At 61.1% G+C, this 21,265-nt stretch overlaps 1 protein-coding gene and 1 non-coding gene across 17 annotated transcripts in view; both read right to left on the bottom strand.

The window, feature by feature from the left end:
• Positions 1-564: 564 nt before the first annotated feature.
• The window catches only part of CHD3 (chromodomain helicase DNA binding protein 3), a 24,225-nt gene continuing 3,524 nt past the window's right edge, over positions 565-21,265 (bottom strand). Inside the window, exons 1-40 of one of the 16 annotated variants that reach the window (XM_078067879.1) lie at positions 20,772-20,799; positions 19,772-19,884; positions 19,099-19,269; positions 18,733-18,857; positions 17,262-17,545; positions 16,895-17,025; positions 16,584-16,734; positions 16,215-16,408; positions 15,672-15,905; positions 15,274-15,477; positions 14,697-14,908; positions 13,964-14,095; positions 13,483-13,582; positions 12,886-13,077; positions 12,534-12,734; positions 12,096-12,233; positions 11,768-11,889; positions 11,439-11,612; positions 11,176-11,317; positions 10,808-10,939; positions 10,080-10,197; positions 9,771-9,895; positions 9,335-9,566; positions 8,869-9,035; positions 8,244-8,421; positions 7,785-7,850; positions 7,255-7,340; positions 6,992-7,125; positions 6,326-6,470; positions 6,005-6,167; positions 5,771-5,892; positions 5,542-5,677; positions 5,326-5,427; positions 5,049-5,180; positions 4,611-4,719; positions 4,299-4,431; positions 3,770-4,011; positions 2,550-2,713; positions 2,180-2,306; positions 565-1,821 (exon numbers count right to left, since the gene is read on the bottom strand). In XM_078067879.1, coding sequence (XP_077924005.1) covers positions 1,581-1,821; positions 2,180-2,306; positions 2,550-2,713; positions 3,770-4,011; positions 4,299-4,431; positions 4,611-4,719; positions 5,049-5,180; positions 5,326-5,427; positions 5,542-5,677; positions 5,771-5,892; positions 6,005-6,167; positions 6,326-6,470; positions 6,992-7,125; positions 7,255-7,340; positions 7,785-7,850; positions 8,244-8,421; positions 8,869-9,035; positions 9,335-9,566; positions 9,771-9,895; positions 10,080-10,197; positions 10,808-10,939; positions 11,176-11,317; positions 11,439-11,612; positions 11,768-11,889; positions 12,096-12,233; positions 12,534-12,734; positions 12,886-13,077; positions 13,483-13,582; positions 13,964-14,095; positions 14,697-14,908; positions 15,274-15,477; positions 15,672-15,905; positions 16,215-16,408; positions 16,584-16,734; positions 16,895-17,025; positions 17,262-17,545; positions 18,733-18,857; positions 19,099-19,269; positions 19,772-19,884; positions 20,772-20,784 — 6,087 coding nt within the window. In that variant the 5' untranslated portion in view covers positions 20,785-20,799 and the 3' untranslated portion in view covers positions 565-1,580. Of the gene's footprint in view, positions 1,822-2,179; positions 2,307-2,412; positions 2,524-2,549; positions 2,714-3,337; positions 3,528-3,769; positions 4,012-4,298; positions 4,432-4,610; positions 4,720-5,048; positions 5,181-5,325; positions 5,428-5,541; positions 5,678-5,770; positions 5,893-6,004; positions 6,168-6,325; positions 6,471-6,991; positions 7,126-7,254; positions 7,341-7,784; positions 7,851-8,243; positions 8,422-8,868; positions 9,036-9,334; positions 9,567-9,770; positions 9,896-10,079; positions 10,198-10,807; positions 10,940-11,175; positions 11,318-11,438; positions 11,613-11,767; positions 11,890-12,095; positions 12,234-12,533; positions 12,735-12,885; positions 13,078-13,482; positions 13,583-13,963; positions 14,096-14,696; positions 14,909-15,273; positions 15,478-15,671; positions 15,906-16,214; positions 16,409-16,583; positions 16,735-16,894; positions 17,026-17,261; positions 17,546-18,732; positions 18,858-19,098; positions 19,270-19,771; positions 19,885-20,771; positions 20,800-21,265 lie in introns of those variants that run through there. The other 15 variants (XM_078067869.1, XM_078067876.1, XM_078067874.1 and 12 more) reach the window with 15 other exon arrangements.
• LOC118537160 (small Cajal body-specific RNA 21) lies at positions 6,723-6,865 on the bottom strand. The gene has a single exon (XR_004917989.2).

The following is a 21,265-nucleotide window of genomic DNA, read 5'->3' as shown; positions in this document are numbered from 1 at the left end:
CTCAACGACAAAGCGTCTGGTCCCAACCCGAGAGGCTCTGGCAGTGAACACGTGTCAAGGAAGTACTGAGCAGTTCAGATCTTCAGCAAGCATCACTCCCCTCACCCCAACTTTAAAAAAAGTGGGGGGCTCCGCTTCCTACTCAGGACTGCACCTGCGGAGCTGTACTGACCTCTGCTGACTCTTGGGGGAACTAGGCAACTTGAAGGGGGAAAAGATGATCCAAAACGGATGAACGGGAGGCAGTTCAGAATCCTGCCAGGCACCCTCCCGCTTCACCTCTGTCCAGTAAGGCCCACCGGGTCTCTGCTCTCAACCAGAGGACTGTGTGGGTGTCCTGCGGCTCACCCTCCATCTCTACACTGGGTTCTTCACGTGGGGGTTGGGGCTGGAGAAAGAGCCTGGGAATTTTAGTTGATGATCCAAGAAAAAAAAATAGGAAGTCACGAGATTAAAAAAAAGAGAAAGATGGATGACATGGAACGTCAGAAAGCAACACCCTCTCTTTCCTTACCCCTCCCCCCCACCAGAGAACTCCCACACTCAAAAATAACAGAGCACACAGAAAGGAAAGTATAATTTATATGTACAACCAATACACCTGATACAGAAGACGGGGTTGGGACAGCCCAGGAGTGGGTGTGAAGAGCCCGGGAAAGGGGCAGCGAGGAAGTGAAGGGGCAGCGAAGAGGAAGTGGGGGGTTCGCCATGCAAACTGCCACTCTCCCCGGCCCTTCCTGGGGAGGAGGGCGTGCCCATGTCTCCCCAGCCTGCCCTCCACTATTTTGTTCTGGTCCCAAAGGCAAGGCAGCCCCCCGACTACACCCCCTGCCTGATCCACTCAAACTCAGCCCGTATCTAGGCCTTCAGGAGGGAGGGTAGAAGTACTCCAAGAACCTGAGCCCCGGGTCTGGGGGCTCCCCCACTTCTGGCCTGTAGCATTTTCTCCCACCCTTTCTAGGTGACCCGGGTCCCTGGAACAGATTGGGGAGCTCCTCTTTGGCTTGAGGGAATATCGCCCAACCATCACTCTCTTTGTCGGGGGGGGTCCTTGGTCCCTAGGCAGAGGAGAAGACCCCCCAACACAAGATGCCGGTACGCAGGAGGTAACTGAGCCAGTGAGCGGCGCCTTTATTCTGAGGCTGAACAGCAATCGACTCCCTCCCTTGTAACTGCTCCACCCTCCTTTTGGGGAGAGGTAGGGGAAGGAAACATGCAGCCCCCCCTCCTCTTCCCTTCCTCCCTCTCTGAAGTCCCGCTCCTCTCTTGCAAGCCCTTCTCCCCACCACGGTCCCTAAAGGCCAGGCGAGGCTAATCCCCCCACTTCTGTGGATAGAGCTTGTATTGCAGGAGTGAAGATGGGGGAGGCTCCACCTCTTTCCGCCCCCCAACCACTTCTTGGGAAGCTGTGCACGTTCGGTGGGGGATGAAGATACTTGGAAGACCCTGCTTCACCGCCTCCCACCCAGACCTCTTCTCGCCAGCACGGTCTTCAAAGCGCGGTGGGAAAGGTGCACGGGAGTGGAGACAGACAAAGGGCCCTTCCTGGAGAGAGGAGTCGCAGAGAGGGGCAGTGGCTCCTAGCCCAGAGGCGGCCCGAGGGGTGGGGAAGGTGGAGGATTGGCAGCAGGTCCCAGAGCCTGAGCTGGGGGTCGGCCTCGGGCACGGGGCCTGGGTGACGCACAGGCCTGCGATCCGGTCAGTCGTCTATACAGATCACCTCCCCGGCTCGGGGCTCCTTCCGATCCAGCCCGTCTGACACCAGTGCCCCCACCATTTCCTTCTCCTTCTTCACCAGCACTGGAGGGCCGTTGGTGGTGGCTGTTCGGGAAGGGAGTAAGGAAGTGAACCCCGGCTTTGCTCCCAAACGTGGCCTCCTGACTGGAGCGTGCTACTGCTAGGTCACCTCCTGCCACTGCTAGTCCGTTCCCAGGGCGGCAGGGGTGGGAGCGGGGCGAGGCCCTGTCCCCAAGAGACACCAGTGCCCGCGACAGACGCCCTGTGCCGACTCTCACCATACCCCCCCTTCTGATCTCCCGATTCTCTTTCCCGGAGGTAACCCAGATGGGGGAGGCTGGGGAGCGAGCTACCTAGCCCCAGAGCCACTGACGCCCTTGCTAAGGGGGGACCGGGCAGGGCCGAAGCTGGGAAGAGCAGGGGCGGGCTGTCACCGGCTGACCTGTGACGAAGGAGCCTGCTGGCATCTGGCTGTAGTTGGCGCCTGCGGCGGCCAGGGCCCCGGCGGGGGCGGCGCTGAAGGCCGCCCCGTACCCCGGAGGCGTAGCGTAGGGCCCCGGGGGGAAGGCCTGGAAGAGAGAGCGGGCCCCCGTGAGCGGCCCCACAGTCCGCGACAGAGAGCAGCTGTAGGGGCAACGGCGGCCACGCTCCAGAACTCCCGACGGGGTCACATACAGGCAGGGAGACTCGAGGGTGAGGAGTGTGTCCCAGCAAGTCGTTTCTCCACACCGTCTAGAGCTGCCGGAAGCGTGTGTGTGGGGGCCGGAGGAGGGCCAGCAGGGACAACTGGAGTTAGGGGGAAAGAGGGTTACCGGTGTGGGGTGAGGCTCCGTGCCCTTGCTGGCCAGCCGGCTGAGGATGCTGCGCTCGGACATCTGCAGGCGGGCTGCGATGGGGGGTATTCGGGACAGCGTGGCCGGCAGGCGGGTCACGTCCGCCTTCATGTCGCTCAGCAACTCCTCCAGCTGGTTCAGAACTGGGGCCCGGGCCACGGAGAAAGAAGGGCAAGAGAAAGACAGGGAAAGGGAGAGATGGAGCCAGGAAACGACGAGGAGTCAGAGGAACAGACACAGTCAGAAAAAGAGAGAGGGAGAGGAAAGAGAGAGGAGGAGAGACAGGGAGGAAGAGAGGAAGATGGAGATGTCAAAGAACCAGAGGCCAAGAAAATGACAGAAGGAGACAGAAAGAGCGACTCGGGGAGGGGGAGAGAGAAGAAGAGTCAGAGACCAGACGAGCAGAGGACAGATGGAGAGGACAGGACACGGGAGGCGGGGGGACATTGGGAGACATGGGGCGGAGGGTTGTCAGAACATCCCATACTCCAAGGGGGACGTTTTGGGGGTGGGGATGGTGGGGAGGAAATAGGAGACGTGGGAGGCGGTAAGTGGTGTCACAGATTTCAGGAGTCAAGGTTTTCATATGTGAGGGGGAGGGAGGTTAGAGGGTCAGCATCACAGACTCAGGGAATTAGAACAGGAATCCAAGGGGCCAGGAGTCAGTCACTAGTCAGACAGGATTAGATGGTTAGAGGGCTCTGGGTTCGAATCTATCATCATCAGGGGAAGAGGGTTTGGGAGGAAGGGTTGGAGGTCAAAGGGAAGTTTCAGGGGGCAGGGTCACAGGGTGGGATGGGGGTAGTTTCTGCCCGGTGGGGCGAGCGAGACGGGGTGGGGGGGACGTGATTTGTGGGATCGGGGGTAGGATTCTGGGGGACTATACGCAGGCCACGGCCCCGGAGAGGGTGCTATTAGCTGTATGGCAGGCGTGTGGGTCAACGAAGAAGTTCCGCCCTGTGGAGGGGACGCGGCACAGTCTCACGGAGTCTGGGCAAGGGGGGCAGGGCCCTCTACTGGGCGCTGGTGTGAACGCTCTCAGGCACAGACGAGGGCCGGCTTGCACAAACCCAAGAGGCTAAAAACCACGGGGCGGCCGGGTGGGTCGGGGTGGGGGCAGAGGTCAGAGGGGGGTGGTTCACAGGGTAAAGGGGTCAGAGGGGTGGGAAGGTTTTGAGGGGTGCGGGGTGAAGACTTACGCAGCGTTGTGGGCCCTCCCCCGCGCGGGGCCGCCGCGGCCCTTACCCTTGTGCAGGACGGCGTTGGCCGGCTTGTTCCCCGCCAGCGACTCCTTGGAGAGGTGCTGGTGGCTCTCAGCCAGGCACTCGGCCTCGGCGAAGCGGGCGTGGAGGGCCATGGCGGGGTGCGCCGGCTCCTGCGATAGGTTCAGGTAGGCCGCCCGCCGAAGCTGCTCCTCGATCACCAGCGCCTGCTCCAGGAGCTGAGGGCCCGGGCGGAGGGGGAGTGTGGGCTTCTGACAGCAGCGGGGCCAGCGGACGGGGGGTGCCGGGAGGGGGGACCCACACTGCCCTCCCTGCCCGCCCAGAGCACCCCAGCCTCACACCATACCGGGGGTGGGCCCGGCACTGACCCGACGCACCCCGCCCTCGGCCTCAAGCACCGCTGTCACCCTCAAGGCGTCAGCCTTCGCCACATTCCGACCACACCTGGTCCCCTCTCTGACCCAAGCCCCTCTTCAACGCTGTCCCTTCTCTCCCGGATCCCCACCTTGAATCTCCGGGCCAGGAACTTATTTTTCATCTCCAGAAAGTTCCCCTTATTGGCTTCCGTTTTAAACGGCTCGTTGATGATGGCAAACTGAGCGTCGTTCTGGATGTCCTGCCACCGTGCGTAACCGTGGCTGCAACGCAGGGAGGGGCCGTCAAGGAATTTAACGGGGAGGCGCTGCGTTATCCACACACACTTCCTCTTGGCCCCATGTCCCCAGAGTGGGGTACGACCCCCCTTCCCTGGGTGTGGACTCGTCCCCTCTCCAGGTTGAGAAAACCACTTTTTTCTTGCATTTGTATCTAAGGATACAGGACAATCCCGGCCAGGAGCCAATAGTCATGTCTTCGGTGCCAGATCTCATTGAGTTTCCCCGAGGAAATGGCTGCCCGTTCCTCATTCTGCCACAGCGTGTGAAGCTCTGAAAAGCGGGCCGAAGAGAGAGATGGGGCATCAGGAGTTTGGGAACCGTGGCCAACTCAACAGATGGGCAGAGATGAGGGATCAGAGAGCGGGGAGAGGACCAAGGGCTCTTTAGGAGGAAGAGGGAAAGGTAGGTTCGCGGTGAGGAGCAAAAGCAGTTACAAACAAAGCTCAAGTTCGGACCAGGAATAAAGGGGGGATTAAAGAGGGCTCTGGAGTTAGGAGTGCGGCCAAGGAGGACCCCCGCCCCGCCCGCGACTTGGCACAAGGCACCACACCACAAGAAGGCCCGGGAGGGCGAGCATATCCCAGTGAGGGGCCCCCCACCTGTGAAACCTCCGTCTGCGATATTGAACATGAACCGCGGCTTCTCCGCCTTCTCCTCGCGCCGCCCGTTGGGCCGCGGCTCGTCCCGGGGAGGCCCCGGCCGCAGCTCCCGCTCCCCTCTCGTGTCTTCTGCTAGGGCAGACAGGGCAGAGGTCACCCCCATGCCCTGCACTGGCCTGGCCGGGAGCAAGGACCCCCCAGGACCCAGGCGTTGGCGCCCCCGGACTCCACCTCCCGATTCCCTCGGACCCGGGGCCCCAGTGTGTCCACCCGTTACCTCTCTTGCCCAAATCCCCTGTTTCCCCCTCCGGCCTCTCCCTGTGCTCCTGTCCATCCAACGGCTTCTCCTCCCCCCTCTCTCCTGGCGTCGACTCTGTGGCTGTGGGAGGGGGTAGGGGACAGGAAGGGAGGATGTCACCCTCATCCCCTGACCCCGGAAGAGGGAGCCCCCAGAGTCTAAGCCCCCTCGTCACCCCTAAGCTCATGCACCCACCTGACTTCTCTCTGTCCCCCCGGTACCCAGGTTCAGGGTCCATTTCTCCAGGGACTCCCGGCACCTCCTCCTCTAGAGGAATCTTCCTCGGCTCCAGCCGCTCCCCAAGCGATGGGGCTGGGCTAGGGACATCGGCCTAGGAGTCGGGGTGGAGTCAGGATGAAGCAGAGAGGTCCCAGGCACCTGGCCTTCACGCTCTCCCCTCTGCGGGAGTCCGGCAGCCACATACCTCGGTCTCCATCTTCTCCCCGGTTTTGCTGTTCTTCTCGGGCTTCTCCTCTTGGTTTTCCGCTTCATCCTTTTCAAGAGGTGTCCTCACTCCATCTCCTTTCTCACTTGGAGCTGGAGTAGCTGCAGGGGGGAGGCAGAGTGAGGAGGCAGAAACCCCCTCCCTGACTCCCGTCCCTGCTTGCGGGGCACCAGCCCCCATCCCCACTTCTCCTGCCGTCCTGACCCCCGTTACCAGGCTTAGAAGTACAAGGACTGTTCGTAGCAGAAGCCTCAGGGGTGGTGGGAGACGTTTTGGTCGGAGAGGAGGCTCTGGAGGAGCGCTTAGAGTCGGCACTGGGGTCGGGCATCAGCTCGGGCATCGACCAGCGCCCATTAATGTGCTCAAATTCCTGTACCTGAGAGGAGCAGGGGGCGGTGGGGACGGGTCAGCTGCAAGCGCTGGACACGCAGGAAGCTCTCCTGCCAGTCTGGATCCAGAACTCGGGGGTGCCAGGCACAGGGGGGACGGTGCCTCTGCGGCCAGCTCGGCTCTGGCTGAGGGACAGGCCGGTACCTTCTTCTTGACGAGAGACATGACTCCAATTCGGGTCAGCACTTGCTGGCGACTCAGGCCCTCCCGAGGGACGCCGTCAGCGAAGGTTTCCGAGCCGTCCGCCCCAGGCTCACAGAGATGGCGCATGAACAGAGACACATAGGCCCTGAGAAGCGTGGGGTGGGATGCAGGTTAGGAGGGCCTCGGCGGGGAGGCGAGGTGGTGAGGGGGCGCACAGGGCTTACTGAAGCCCTGAACCCTATACTGCCCGGGGCCCCCCAATCTCACCACGACCAGCCCTCCACATCCCCCCTCCCACCTCTGCCCCCCGTCTCTCCCCGGTCTCCTTGGCCTTGGTCCTTCGTTCCTCGGCCCCATCAGTCAGCTCGTCATCCCGTCCACCAGCTCCCCTGCTAGTAAATGTGAGGCGAGGCCAGCCCAGGGCCAGGTGCCCATCTCAGGCGCCTCTCCCGTGGGGGTTGGGGAGCCAGGCCTCTGTGCTCTAGGCTCGGCTGAGGGGAGGTGGGGCAGGCTGAGCCCACGCCCCAGGAAACCAAGCCGGAAAAGGCCGGGAGCGTGGTGGTCAGTTGAGTAAGGTCACATCACGTGGCGGCCGAGCGGAGGACGTGAACGCCCGGAGCTCCCACCCTTCCAGCCAGCTGGGTCGGGGGCACCGCCCGCGCTCACTTGAACTCCTTCTCCGTCTTGCCCCTCAGGTCCCGCACCAGCCACTGAGTGGTGAAGGCATCCTGCGGCGGCATCCCCCAGCGCATGACGGCGTTGAGGAAGGCCTTCCGCTGCCGAGTGTTGAATCCCAGCACCTGGGGGCCAGAGGGCAGGGCGGGGACCATCAACATCCGGGGGTCTCACTGCTGGGACCCCCCCTCAGTGACTTGGCCCCGAGGCCCCACCCCCGAGGGGACACGCAGGGACCTGGGGCCAGCTCCCACCTCAATGTTGCCCCCAACTCGAGCCAACAGCGGAGGCAGCGGCTTATCCTTCTCGTTCCGGAGCTGCCTCTTTGACTGTCGACGTCCTGGGTGGGGAGGGGGTGGTCTGGTTAGGGGGGGCCCCACCTCCTCCACCCCTCAGTCCTTCTCTATGCCCCAGCCCCCGAGACGCAGAACCCAGGGAAGGCCTGGGTCACATCTGAGGCACTTCTAATTTTCTTTCAAGCGCTTTTCGACCTACCCACCGAGCAGGTCTAGAAGAAACGGGTCCCATTAAAGAACTAGCAGCCAGACCACGAGTGAGAACGTCAACTGTAAACTTCCTCGATTTTCCTCCTAGGCACCTCAGCCCGTATGATTCTATACTCCCGATTTTAACAGTGCAGAAATTACGGGCATTTCGTCCTTTTTATCTGCGACCTTTACTTAGTCAACAGAAAAGCACCCGTTTGTAGAAATGCGGGATTTAAAGGATGCCAGGGAATGATTTGGGAAAAGCTACGGTAGGAAATCAGGAAAACAAGTGCCACCTTCTGGACGCTCATCAAAGTCTTCGTCTTCCTCCTCTGATCCCACTGAGTATTCAGACTGGTTATCTGTGGGGAGAGGGCACCGGGTCAGGGACGGCTCCCGGGATAAGCCCACACTGGGCCCTTTCTGCCTGGAGGCCCCCCGCCCCCGGATGCTGTCAGACTCTGGGGCCACATATCCTGAACGGGGTCCACGTGCCACGCACCTGGTCCCCGGGCACCTCCCCACCCCTGTGCACCCCGCGCCAGGCGAGGACCCTGCAGCCGCCAGCTGGCTGAGACCACCCGCAAGCCCACCTGGCCTCCGGGCAGCTCACGCAGACCCTTCCTAACCCCTGCCCCTCCAGCAGGGGAGGCCCTGACCCCGACGCCTCCCTCTCTCCCTCAAAATGCCCCTGGCCTCCAGGCTCCTCGTCAGCACGCCTCCCTTCCCAGTCCCGCCCCCGGGGCAGTCCTCACCCTGGTCCTCCTGAGCGGCGTCGTTGTAGTTGACCTGCTTGCGGACCCGCTTGCCCTTGCCCAGATTGCGGGCCAGGTCCTCCTGCTGCTGCTCGTAGTGGTGCCGCAGGAGCTTCTCCCAGTAGTCGGGGTCCACGTTCTCCTCCTGCTTGATGATCTCCCGCTCGATCTCCTCGATCTGTGGGGCAGCACAACGCACGCTCGCAGCCGCCCTCACCGCCGCCCAGCGCTCACACCACGACCCCGTCCCTACCCTCCCGCCGCCCGGGCTCAAGTCCGCGTGAACTATCTGGAGGCTGCACGTCTTCCTTGTCTCTTACCGCCAACGAGCTTCTCCGCTCTGCTCCCTGCGTCTCCCCCGAACCTGTCCTCTAGCACCCTCCGCGTCCCTCCCGCCCTGACTCACTGGCATCCTCTGTGTTTGTCAGTACTTTCTCCGCCTAGGTTCTCCCCAAGGTCTGGCCTCACCCCTCAGACCAAGGAGCTGGGTCGCCCTTCGCTGGGCGCCACGGTTAAGAGCTCAGATGAAAAACGAGAGCGAAGGGGGATCCTTCCCCTTCAAGTCCACGGACGCTGCCCTGCAGAGGTGGCCTGGGATAGACAGCGTCCAGCCCCAGCCTCTCACCTTGTCTTCCTCCCGCACCACGTACTGGGCCACCTTGAAGGAGCTGAGATACTCGTTCATGTTCTGCACGTCCGTGTCCTCCGTCGCATCCTGGTTCCGGTCCAACAGCCGAGCGATGGCCTCGTTGTCGTAGTGAATCACGCTGCTGTCCTCCTCCTTGTTCTCCCCTGGTGGAGACCGGGAACGAGGGGGGACTCAGTTCCAGCCAGAGCCTCCGCTGGAACTTGAGGAAGATCCATGGAAAGCCTTCTGACTTTGCTCCCTTCTCACGGGAGCGCTGGGGGAGAAGTCCCGTCCCCGGGGAGTCCGCGGAGACCTGTTCTGGCTTCCCGCTCTCCGTGCAGGAGATAGGGCCGCCCTTCCTCCACGGGCTGCACCAGAGAGTTTTTCTTTGGGGGCCCCCGAAGACGAGCGCGCCCAGGAGAGCAGGGGCCTGCCTTCAGGAAGCTGCAGGGAAGGTCCTCACCCTCATTCTCGTCCTTGAACAGCTCCTCGGTGCCGAATTTGAGGATGTCATCCAGCTCCTGCTTGGACATGGAGCCCGCCTTGGAGCCCAGCCCGGGCCGGACCACCAGGTGCGTCAGCATCATCTTCCTCTTGGCCACTTGCGTGATTCGCTCTTCCACGGACGCGCGAGTCACAAACCGGTAAATCATCACCTTGTTGGCCTGGCCGATGCGGTGAGCGCGGCTGAAGGCCTGCGGGGGCAGGAAGCAGAAGCGGGGATGGACCGGGGGAGTAGCGGGGGAGACGGGGCCCACGTGCTGGTGAAAGGCTGCCGGCAAGGAAGGGTCTTCTGCCCCCACAGAGCTTTCGCTCTGACCCCGGGACACGACCTCCTCCGCCGTGAGCCCACATCTCCCTGCTAACAGGTATGGGGGCTCCAGGAGGAGAGCTCCCACCTGGATGTCGTTATGGGGGTTCCAGTCGGAATCGAAGATGATGACCGTGTCGGCAGTGGCCAGATTGATGCCCAGGCCCCCGGCTCGGGTGGACAGCAGGAAGCAGAACTGCTGGGCCCCGGGAGCTAGGAGGGGAGCGCGAGAGTCGGCAGCCGTGCTGGGGGGCCAACTCCTGGACGCCCCCCGGCCGCAGGCCACCATGCCGCCAACACGGCAGCTAGGTGGCAGATACCCTCCCGTGCCGCGGACCCAGGCACAGGTGGCTCGGGCCTCGCACGCCCAGCGGGGACCACGGCGCCTGCTCCTCACCGTTGAACCGATCGATGGCCTCCTGCCTCAGGGCGCCCGTGATACCTCCGTCGATGCGCTCATACTTGTACCCTTCATAGTCTAGAAAGTCCTCTAGCAGGTCCAGCATCTTGGTCATCTACAGCGGGACAGAAGGACAGAGTCTGGAATGACGAGGCAGTGGGCCGGGCCGGTGTGTCCTGACCACCCCTTTACCGCGCCACCCCCCTCAGCCGTCTCGCCGGCCCTAGAGCCCGCTCCCTGGTGCTGCTGCCCCGCTCCAGCCCCTCCTCGCCCCGCATTCTCGTCACACTCGCTTGACTGAGGATCCCTTCTCCTAAGGCCGAGGCTCTCCTCTGAGACCCACGAGAAGGTTTCAGGGACATCTACAAACGCCCTGAAAATCTGTACAGGATCGTCTAACTGGGCGGTTTCCTGGAGAGCACACCCACGGCTTCCATCAGATTCCCAAGAGCTCCGTGCTCTCCTGTCCTCTCCCCTGCTTAAGAAACATCACAGGTCCCAGAGACAACCCTGAGGAGACACGGGCTCACCCTCCCCTTGCTCCCTATTTGGCTTCCAAGAAGCTGGCCTGCAACTTGCAACGACCTTAGCTGAGAACAGGGGTCAGAGACCGGACCGGAACCTCTCAAGAGTGCCACCCCCTAACCTCTCTCACCATGGCAGCCATGGGAACAAAATAAGGGGACTGGCCTGGGGGGCGACACAGAGCTACGGGCGCGGGTCACCTGCGAGAAGATGAGAACTCTGTGTCCCTGCTCCTTCAGCTTGCGTAGCATCTTCTGCAGGAGCATGAGCTTGCCAGATGCTTTAATAAGTGCCCCACCCTCGTAGGCCCCACTGGGGAGTTTGGGGGACTCCTGCCAAAAAGGGAGCAGGAAGGAGGAGTGGGTCAGGGAGCAGCAGGCCCCTGTGTTCGCACCAAGCCCAGAAAGCCAGGAGCCCAAACCCAGCCTCCGCCCCTCGGAACTTCCTGCTCCCCTGCGCAATCCCGCCCCTGGCCCCCCGCCCGCCGCCCAGCTCCAGGCCTGCCTCGGCTCCCCCCGCCCCCGTTTTCAGACCACAGCCTGTCGGCAGCCCCCAACTAGTGCGTCACCATAGCAGCCACGGGGAAGAGGTAGGGGTGGTTACAACACTTCTTCAGATCCATCATGATGTTGAGCAGAGACACCTGGTTCCCGCCACCTCGCGAATTCAAGGCCTCGAAGTTCCGAGTCAGGATGTACTTGTAGTATTTCCTGAAGACCAGGGTGGGGGCGCGGGAGAGACAAAGGGACCAGTGAGGAGGCTGCCCTGGGTCTCAGCTTCCCGGAAAGCTGCCCCCGGCCCCCAGTCCAGGTCGCCCGGCTCTCGCCTCACTTCTGCATGGGGCTCAGCTCCACCCGAACTATGAGCTCCGTCTTGGCTGGCATGTTCTTGAAGACATCAGCCTTGAGCCTCCGCAGCATGTGCGGCCCCAGCAAATCGTGCAGTTTCTTAATCTGGTCTTCTTTGGATATGTCAGCAAACTCCTCCAGGAAGCCTTCCAGGTTGCTGGTAGCCGGAAGGAGACAAGGAACCGAACAGGCCATTGGGTTCTCTGTCCCTGGCCTCGGGCTCCCTTCTTCACTTAGAGGACTCCTCCTCCCGCTCCTGTTCTCAGCCCCTCCACGCTGCACCTCCACACACCCCCCTGGTGGGTCACTTACTTAAACCTCTCTGGGGTGAGGAAGTTCAGCAGGTGGAAGAGCTCCTCCAGATTATTCTGCAATGGAGTCCCTGTCAGCAGCAACTTATGATCTATCTTGTAGCCATTGAGGACCCTGAAAAACTAGAAAATGGGGCGAGGAGAGGCAGGAGAACGGGCCCGTTAGTCGCAAGTGGCTAGACCACAGTGCCCACCTTTTCCTGTTCCCTCTGGGATTAGAGGCCCCAAATCCCCAGTCCTCCCTCTCCCCCAAGCTGGACTCCTCCCTGTTCCAGAACGTTCCTTCTTAGAAGCAGGGCCAGACTCGGTGGTCTGGGTATCTCACTCACCTTGGACTGGTTATTCTTGAGCCGATGGGCTTCATCCACCACGAGGCAGGCCCAGCGGATGGAGCCGAGTGCTGCCTGATCGATGGTGATCAGCTCATACGATGTCAGGAGAACGTGGAACTTCACCTGGGCCTCCCTCTGCCAACACAGCCACGGTCTGTGCCGTTGCCACCCGACCCCCGGGCACCCAGACTTCCACCCCGTTCTTTACCCGGACCCCCCGTCCTGCTGCGTGGGCTCTACGCGGGGATGACTGGACGCGGCCCCCAACCTCTATGCCGTGTCCAGTACGGACAGAAACGTACGTCTCCAGGACAGGAGGGCAGGGGCGGGGAGGAAGGAAAACGCTCGGAGGGGAGCAAAGGAACTGAAACCCTGGTGGGGGGCAGCGAGACAACAAATCTGGGCTCTCCAAGAAGACAAGGTCGAGAAGCCTACCTTCATCTTGAAAGCTTTCTTGCCGCCTTTGATGGCGTTGTCTTCGAAGGAAAACTCGTTCTCGCGGATGATGGCCCGGCTGTCCTTGTCACCCGTGTACGTCACCACGTAGAACTTGGGTGCCCACATCTGGAACTCCCGCTCCCAGTTAATGATAGTAGAGAGGGGAGCACTCACCAGAAAGGGACCCTTTGTGTGGCCCTGGGAGTCAAGGGGAGGGCACCGTTAGTCGGGGCTCGAGGCGGTCGCCCCGGTCCTCTGGCTGCCTCCCTCCTCGCCGCACGCCTCCGTGCCCTCAGCCTCCATCCACTCCCACCTTCCCCAGCCCCTCAGGGGCCCCCGCATCCAGTACCTCCTTGTAGAGCGAGTAGAGGAAGACGATGGTCTGGATGGTCTTGCCCAGCCCCATCTCGTCAGCCAGGATGGTGTCGGTGCCCTGGGCCCACGAGAAGCGCAGCCAGTTCAAGCCCTCCAGCTGGTACATGTGCAGCGTGCCTCCCGTGGCCGTGATAAACCGCGGCTGGGTCTCGTATTTCACCGTCGGCTGCCAGGTCAAGAAGTCCGAACGCTCAAGGGGACGGTCAGGGCTCCTCCGCCCCCCTCCCTGGCACTGAGATCAAGTTGGATCACGGTTCCCTCCACGAGGCCTGAGCTTATGGAAGTTCTAGACTTCAGTCCCTCCCCATCACTCCTTAAAGCCAGACGCAGCGATGGCACCGGCGACGGCGTGAGGAAGGGAGCTGCGGGGGTGGGGGTGGGGGCAGCCCTGGGTGCTACTGCTTTGAGCTGCTCTCTGGCCCTTTAGCCAGAGTTCCTAGCCACACTTGGGGCAAGGCTGGACACTGTTTAGGGAGGTTGCTGAAACTCGGGGAAGTCCTGTCAGTAGCCCCGGGGCAATCTGCAATCGCCCCGGTTCTAGAATCAGGAGAGGGGCTGAGGGAGGACTTACGTCGTTAGTAGGAGAACTGGGGGGCCCGTCGCCCTGCAGCTCCTTCTTCTTCTTCTTATACTTGCGGGGCTGGGCGGGGTCCTCCCCCATGATCAGTTCTCTGGGAAAAGAGCGGGTCTGAGTGAGGCCTGCTCCTCGGGACCTCGCTCTCTCCTGAACCCATTCCAGACCTAACTCCCACTCCCCTAAACTTGACTTTCTCACATTTCCTTTCTCCCAGCCTCTTTACCTTCACCCCTCAATTTTCGTCTCCAGGGCCAACCCTCCCCAGTCCTCAGCATCCCCTTTCCCCATGACTGGACCTGACGTCTGCTCCTCGCGTGGCTTCTTTACCAGTCCCATCCCAGATAACCTAACGCTGGCTCCCACTGCCCCCGATTCCAGGTTGGATCTATCCCTACTGCACCTCCTCTACCCTGGAGGAGTGGCTTTCGTGCCCCGGTCCTCAGACTCCCTCTACCCCATGGCCTGGCCCCCTCACCGGTGTCTCCAGTAGCTCTGCTTGTGGTCTTCATATTCGGGGATGTTCATTTCATCTTCCTCCCATGTGGACTGGTCGTAGGGCAAGTCCCTCCATTTCACTAGGTAGTGGTAATTCCCCTTTTTATCCACACTGCGGGGCAGAAGACCGAAAGAAGGAGCAGGAGGAGAAAAATAACATGGACCGCAAGTAGAAAGAAGTCGTCATAAACGCAATTATCAGTAAACACGTAGCCTTTTCACCTATTCCTCCATGGGGGCCCCTGGGAGGGAATTTAGGATGGCCGAGGTACCCCCTTACCCTTTCCAGGACGGCTGCTTAGAAATCAACGATCAGAACACATCCTGGGCCTCATCTAAACACACTTAACTAAACACCCACTGGGCGTGAGGCCCCATTCCAGGTGGGGGTGATTCAGCAGTGATGAACGAAACACACGACGGACCCCATGCCCTCGAAGCTCACATTTGGCTGCGGAAGGCAGAGGTGAACCAGGAGCACACACACACGCAAAGGAATGTTCGGTGGTAACAAGCACCACGAAGAAAGAAGTATGACAAACACCGGCCTGGCTGAACCGTGTTTCTTTCTCACGTTGGCCCTCACGGCCCAACACCCAGCCTCGCGTGTCATTAGATCAGAGGCAGGGGCGAAGGGCTGGACTCTCGCCTGGTTTCTCTCCACCCCACTGGGGAGACGTGTCCCAACGGCTGGCGTGCAGCCAGAGGCTCACCTGTGGTTGATGATGCGGTGGACGGTCATCCACTCCGGCTTGATGCCAAAGCGATAGTACTTCTCCTCCATCTCCGCGTAGTGCGGGTCCTTCACCTTGCGCTTGTCACTCTTCCCATCGTCCTCGCCGGAGCCATAGTCCAGGGGCGGGGGCTCATCCATGTCGTTCTTCCGCTGGTAGTTCCGGTACATTACCAAGTGGAAGATCTCCAACTGGTGGGGCACAGAGGGAGGGGAACGAGACGGTCCCAGCATCCGAAGAGGACCGAAGGGAACAGGGGGCAGGCCCCAGGGGGAGCGGCGTGGGGAGGAGAGACGCAAAGTGAACTGGGCGAGCACGTAACAGGCTAAAGGAAGCAGGGAACATGGTGAGATTGAGGGCAGAAAGCGAAGGGAGGCTGGCGGAGAGAGGACAGAGGCCGGGAGAACCTCCTGTGGAGACTAAGGACGGAGGGAGGGCATGAGGGCCGGAGGCGGGAGCCAAGGGCCAGCGAAGGGTCTGGAACAGCAGAGCCGGAGGGGTGGGTGAGAAGAGCAGGAGAAGGGATCACAGAGAGCGGGAAGGAGGGGCCGTGTACCTGAAGCTCCTTGGCCCAGGAGCAGTGCCAGTAGGACAGTCCTACCCACTTGACAAAGAACTCTCGCTCCGATCGACCTTGAAGAGGACGGGGCGGAGGGGCATCGGGGTTCCCGTCGGCCTGCTGGGGGGCTGGCACGGACACGGGTGGCTCCCCCCACCGCCAGTGCAGGATCTTCTGCACACGGCCTTTCAGCACGGGGCACTTGGGGACAGGCGTGCACAAGGAGGAAACAGAGGCAGAAAGAGCCATTGTTATAGGAGGAGGAGGACGGGGTCCCATGAGGGAGTCAAAGGCCAAGTGAAGGGACAGGAGGGGAAGGAGGAGCCGGACGGTGGGATCCCAGAGATGGGAGGAGCCGGGGCTGCGAGGAAACGCGGCGGGAAGGGCCGACTTACCGTGCATCGGGGACACAGCCATTCCCCATTGGGGATGTCGGGCAGGGGCGGGTTCAGACAGTGGATGTGGTAGGAGGAGATGCACGCGTCGCAGCACAAGAGCTCGCCCCCATCCTTGCACACGCGACAGTACTCCATGTGGTCGTCTTCCTCCTCCTTCTCCCCTTCTTCCTCTCCCTCCTCTTCGTATTCCTCCTCCTCCTCCTTGGCCTCCCACTGCACCCCCTCCTTCTCCTGGGAAGCCAAGGCCAGACACAGACACAGATGGAAGGAAGGAGACGGGCAGTGAGACCGGAAGCCAGGGACAGAAACAGGACACCCAACTCCTAGAAGTGCAAAGGACGTGGGCGGGAAGGAAGGGACGGGACACCTCCGTTTCCAAACATGTTAATGAGAGGGCAGAAGGACGGGGGAGAGGAGCCAGGATCCTGGATCCTCACATGCCAGCCACTGAGAAAGCCAGGCGTCCGGGGGCAGGCGGAGGGCATCTGGGGGCAGGACGCAGACGGGTGGGTCCCCGGGGGGGACGCAGCAGGTACTCACGCAGTGGGGGCAGCTCCATTTGCCCTCGGGAGCCCGGTCCAGCTCAGGATCAAGGCAGACGAGGTGGTAGGCACGAGGGCAGGTGTCACACAGAATAATTTCCCCACCCTGCTGGCACACCTCGCAGTAATCCTGATGATCCGTCTCGTAGCCGTCAACCTCCTCCTCCCCGGCCACTGCGGGACAGCCCAGGACTGTCACGTACACCAGTGGAGGCAAAGGGCGCAGAGAGAGAGAGAGACAGAGAAAGAGAGAGAGAGAGGGATGATGGGAGAGAGAAGACCTGAACAAAGCAGTCAGAGGGGAAAACAAGAGGAGCCCCCAAAGGGACGAGAGGAGGCCAGACAAGGTCGCGCCGGCCCCCCTTACCCTTCCTCTTCTTCCGCCCTGGCCGGCCTCTCTTGAGCTTCTTGGTGCGGACAGGCCCGTCGGGCCGGCCCGAGGCGCTGTGGACGCTGCCGCTGTCCAGGTCTGACTCCTCGGCCTCCGGCTCAGGGCCCTCATCACTCTGCAAAACATACTGCCCATAGCCCCGTGGTGGTCAGGGAGGCCGGCTGCGATCCGCTCCCCTCCCCAGGCCTGACTCCTGCTGTAGCTTCCCGCACGGACCCCTGCATCTGGACCCCCGGCCCCCCTCCGACGCCCCCCGGGCGCTTAGCCGACGGGGAGGGGCCGCTCACCGAGCCTCCCTTCTTCCTCTTGCCACCCAGCAGCCCTAGCTTGATTTTCAGTGGTGCCATCTTCTTCCCCCGAAGCTTCTTGCGTCCATCAGGCACTCGGGGGCTCTTACTCCGCCTTTTATGGCCCGGCCCTGAAGGAGGAGTGGGGTGAGGGGGAAAAGGTAGACGTCACGACGTCCTGGAATAACGGAGGTCACAGAGGCCTCTGGACCCTCCTGTGGGCTGTGGCTTCCCTCAGACCTCCTCCCGCAAAGCGCTTCCCCTACAACAATCGGGGCTGAGAAGACACAAGAGTTCTAGACTCTGACTTGCGAGCGTGTGGTTTGGAGGGCGGGGCGACGGTTGTTCTAAGCAGAGGGTTTCTCACCTTTGCCCTCTTTGGTTTTGGCTCTTCGGATGGGTGGGGGCTGGGCATCGGCAGGAGGCGGCGGCGGGAGGGTGGGGGGTCCGGAAGGTGCTATGGGGGCGGCCGATGACACAGCAGCTGACACCTGCTCGGCCACTGCCGCAGCCGCCGCAGCCGCCGCGGCCGCCACAGCAGCCGCCGAGCCCTTGAAGGGGTTGTTGGCACTGAACTCTCTCCACTTGGCCCCGAGGATGGTCATCATCTTAGACATCGGGATCTTAGGATTCTTCTTCGCAATCAGGGGCCTGTAAATACAGAAGCAGAAGACGCAGGACCCTCACGGACGGTCCGGGAACACTGCCCGCCCCTCATGGGCTAAGTCTGCACGCACTCGCGCTCCCGGGCCTGAGGACCCGTCCCAGCAGGAACGACGTCGCCTTAGAGGTAAACAGATACAAGGCGTAAGATAGAAAAAACCACAAAACATAGGAAAGGAGAAAGACAACGTACACGCGCAGCACGTAAAAAAGGGTAAGAAGGAGACGTCGGGAAAAATGCTTTGAATCTTTTACGGTTTGTGAGACTCTTTGACGTGCGTTAGCAAGGCCTCGTTTCATCCTCAAGATGAGACCACGAGTTGCCAGGACTCTGTGTGTTTTTCTAGTGAGTTCCACGGGCCCTGAGGAAGGGTCCCAGCACGTGGAGCCTGACAGGCCAGGCGGGTTCTGCTCCGTGGCAGGCGTTAAACTCTCGTGAGGACATGGGTGACCACGGTCCTCAGCAGTGAAGCAGGAGAGACAGGGTACCAGTGACAGGTACCGGGTACAGAACACTCGCCGGAGAGGGGGTGGGCACCAGGCCTCGAGAGCACCGCGCTCCCCTCACCCCAGCAAATCCCCACAGGACCCCAGGAGGGACACACCATGACGGCCTACTTTACACATCGAAAACCGAAGAGCAGAGAAGTAGCGTGCCCAAGACAGTACCAGGCCCGCTGCTCTGTAAAGTGCCTGCTCCCCCAAAAGGCAGCTCCGCCAAGGCCTCCTCTAACCGGGGGGTCCCCGAAGCCCAGGCTGCACGGCCAACAGGGCAAGCGCCGTTGCCACGGGGTCCTAAGCCAGAGACACAGAGGACCTGATAACCAAGCAGAGGAAATTGGGCAACGCTAATGTTCTCTGGGCGTCAGTGGAGAGAGAAGTCACGCAGAGGGGGCTGGGACGGTTGGAGCGGTGAGGGCCACCAGCCCTCGCGGTCTTCCGTCACTGGAGGTTTTGAACCCGGCACTGGAATTATGACCTCCCCCCGCCCCCTCCGTGAAGGGCTCCTGACTGGGGTCCTCGGAGCCTCAGGTGTCCAGGAACCCTAAAGTTATGTGCAGATGGGGTGTGTCTGTGCTGTGCGTTTCTCTGGGGAGCACCGTCTGAGCGTTTATCCGGTTCCAGAGGGGTTCACCTGGCCCCCCCAAAGTAAAGTGTCCATGGGCCAGTCCTACCTCATGAACTGGCTAAAGGCTTTGTAGTTGGTGAGTGTGTGGTAATCCTCCTCGGAGAACACATGCTCCACGTCCTCCAGGCCCCAGGTCAGAAGCAGAGTTGCCGACGACTTCTGTTCCACCTGCTGGGAGAGAGCGGGTGTCATGGGGCTTTTGATGGGGGGGCTTCGGTGAGGCAGATGCTTCTCCAGCCCCCATCCTGGGCTCCCTACATGCCTCCCTCCCTCCCTACTAGCTACCCACTGTGCTCTCCGGCGCGACCCCCCCATAGCTTCTCCACTGAGCACCCCTCCTTGGGGCGCTCCCTCCCTCCCCAGACCCGTCTTCAACACTGATGTGTCCCCCCCATTCCCTAATTCTACTCACCTTTTGCCCCCCGTCTCCCTCCCCCTTTTTCCGCCGCTTTGTCTTCTTCTCCTTTTTTTCTCTGTGCTTCCGCCTCCGTTTCCGACCTGGTCCAGTTCCATATTCGCTGCCTCCGCTCTCTGACTTCTCCCGGTACTCATCTCGCTCGGAGCCAAATTCCTCCTCACTGTCCTAAGGGAGAGAAATAAAAATAACATTTTTTCAGTCCTACCATGTGCCAGGAACTGTTCTTAGCCCATAACATATATTACCCCTTTTAATCTTCACAACAATTCTCTGGAGATAGTAACTCATCTATTTTTATCTGCCTTTTTTTTTTTGCAGATAAGGAAACTGAGGCACGCAGAACTAAACGAACCGCCAAGGGGACACGGGGCTGCTAGGCTCTGACCGCATGCAGTCTGCGCCCAGAGCCTGCTCTCTCAACAGGGCTTACTGCTGCTAAGGCGAGTCACGTGGACAGTGGGGGCTCTTTACTCGGTTGTGGTGACTGAGATTGGGGTCCTAGATCCACGAGCTACAAGCCAGCCAGAGGGGGGCGGGGGCGTCAGACCTCCCTGACTGCCGGATGCTCCCCCCCCCCACCCTCGATAATCGGGACCGGAGAAAACGCAGGTGCCTGGGCAGAGGTCTGCTGGGCCTTGCCGTGGAGACAGGAGTCCTTGACACTTACAAGCTTCTTGCGTTTTCGGGGTTTTCCTGGCTTGTTCTCCTTCTGCTTCTTGGGTCCTCGTTTTCTCTTCTTCACACCCAACGCTGAAGGTAGCAGCCGGATGTCATCCTTATCTTTGGAGCAGAGAGCACCAGAGAACCTAAGCCTCTAGGTTCCCCGTCTCTGTGGCCCCTAGACCTCACCCCTCCTCACCTCTTCCCTTCCCACTCTCTAGGAACTCGGGCATTAACTCCTCCAAACCTCGCCTCCCTTCGCTGGGTGCAAACAGAGAGTGTTTCGAGTACTCTGGGACGCTTGGGTTCTGAATGGGAGGTCAGGGGTCAGAAGGGAAGAGCAGCCAAACCACTCCCTCCTCTCCCCTCCTACTAACAAGGGAGCAGGCTCTAGGCCATGGGCTCTAACTGTGGCAGGTCCTTTCAGTCGCCGCCAGGGCTCCTCCTGCCTTCCCCCTCACTTAGCCAGCTGGCATCCTGCCCGGGAACTGGGGAAGCCGTGCCCAGCTGCTGGCCTGGCCTGACCCCAGCACTTGGAGTGGGGAGACAAACTGGCAGCTCCCTAAGCCAGATGCTGAGAAGGGAGAGCCAAAGGTGGACACCTGGGATCTCACACTAACACCCGGGGCCCTCACATCCTTTCTGCCACGAGGGAGGCCTCTATTTATACTTCCTCAGATGATCGCCAGGCCTCCTGTCACCCCAACACAGCCCTGGAGGAAAAGAAGGCCATGCCAGTCATTTTCACATCTTGCCCACAGGACCACAGCGTCTGGCTCGTCCATCACACCCTAACCCTACGGGAGCCGTCTCCACAATTACCTAAACATTCCTCTTCCCAAGTAGCCTGGAACCTTCCCTCAAATCTATTTCCATATCCCTGTTCCCTTTCAGAACTCAGGGGCCCTCCCCTTTGTCCCCCGGTCTCACCCTTCGCCTCCTAATTTAGTCCCATTCATACATAAGCAGCACGGGAGACCCAAACAAAGCTAGCGACAGAGACACACCCAGCGTATGCATTCTCAGACGCACAAGCGTGCACGCATGGTCCTGAGCACAAATCCAGAGGACAGCCCGGACCTGCTTTCAGCAGGGCTAGATCCCTGGCTTTCTCCCCATAGGTCTCTGTCGGGCCGGGGCTTCCCTTCTCTGTGACGCCCCCACCGCGGATCCGGGCAAGACACGGATGTTACAGACCCGGGGCCCTGCTTGGCCTCCCTCCCTCCCCAGCAGGCACTAGACTAACCAGCCTGACCTGTCCTGCTCGGGCAGAGGAGGAAAGCCTGGGCCTGGCCCAGCCCCTTGCTCTAGGACACACAATCCTTCGGCCCACAACAGCCAAGGGAAAATTAGCCACAATTAACACGGCTTCCACTGCCTCGGGATCCCGGCGCCTCCTTCCTCAGTGCTACCTGTCCTCGGAACGCCAGCATCCTGTGTCCTCTGGTGCAGGAACACCCTCTAGGACGGGGCTGGGGGCGGGGGGGGGGGGGGGGGGGGG

This window comes from Halichoerus grypus, chromosome 2 (genome assembly GCF_964656455.1).
Source record: "Halichoerus grypus chromosome 2, mHalGry1.hap1.1, whole genome shotgun sequence".
NCBI lineage: Eukaryota > Metazoa > Chordata > Mammalia > Carnivora > Phocidae > Halichoerus > Halichoerus grypus.
The sequence above is the reverse complement of the archived record's forward strand: the minus strand, read 5'-3'. Positions and strand labels throughout refer to the sequence as shown.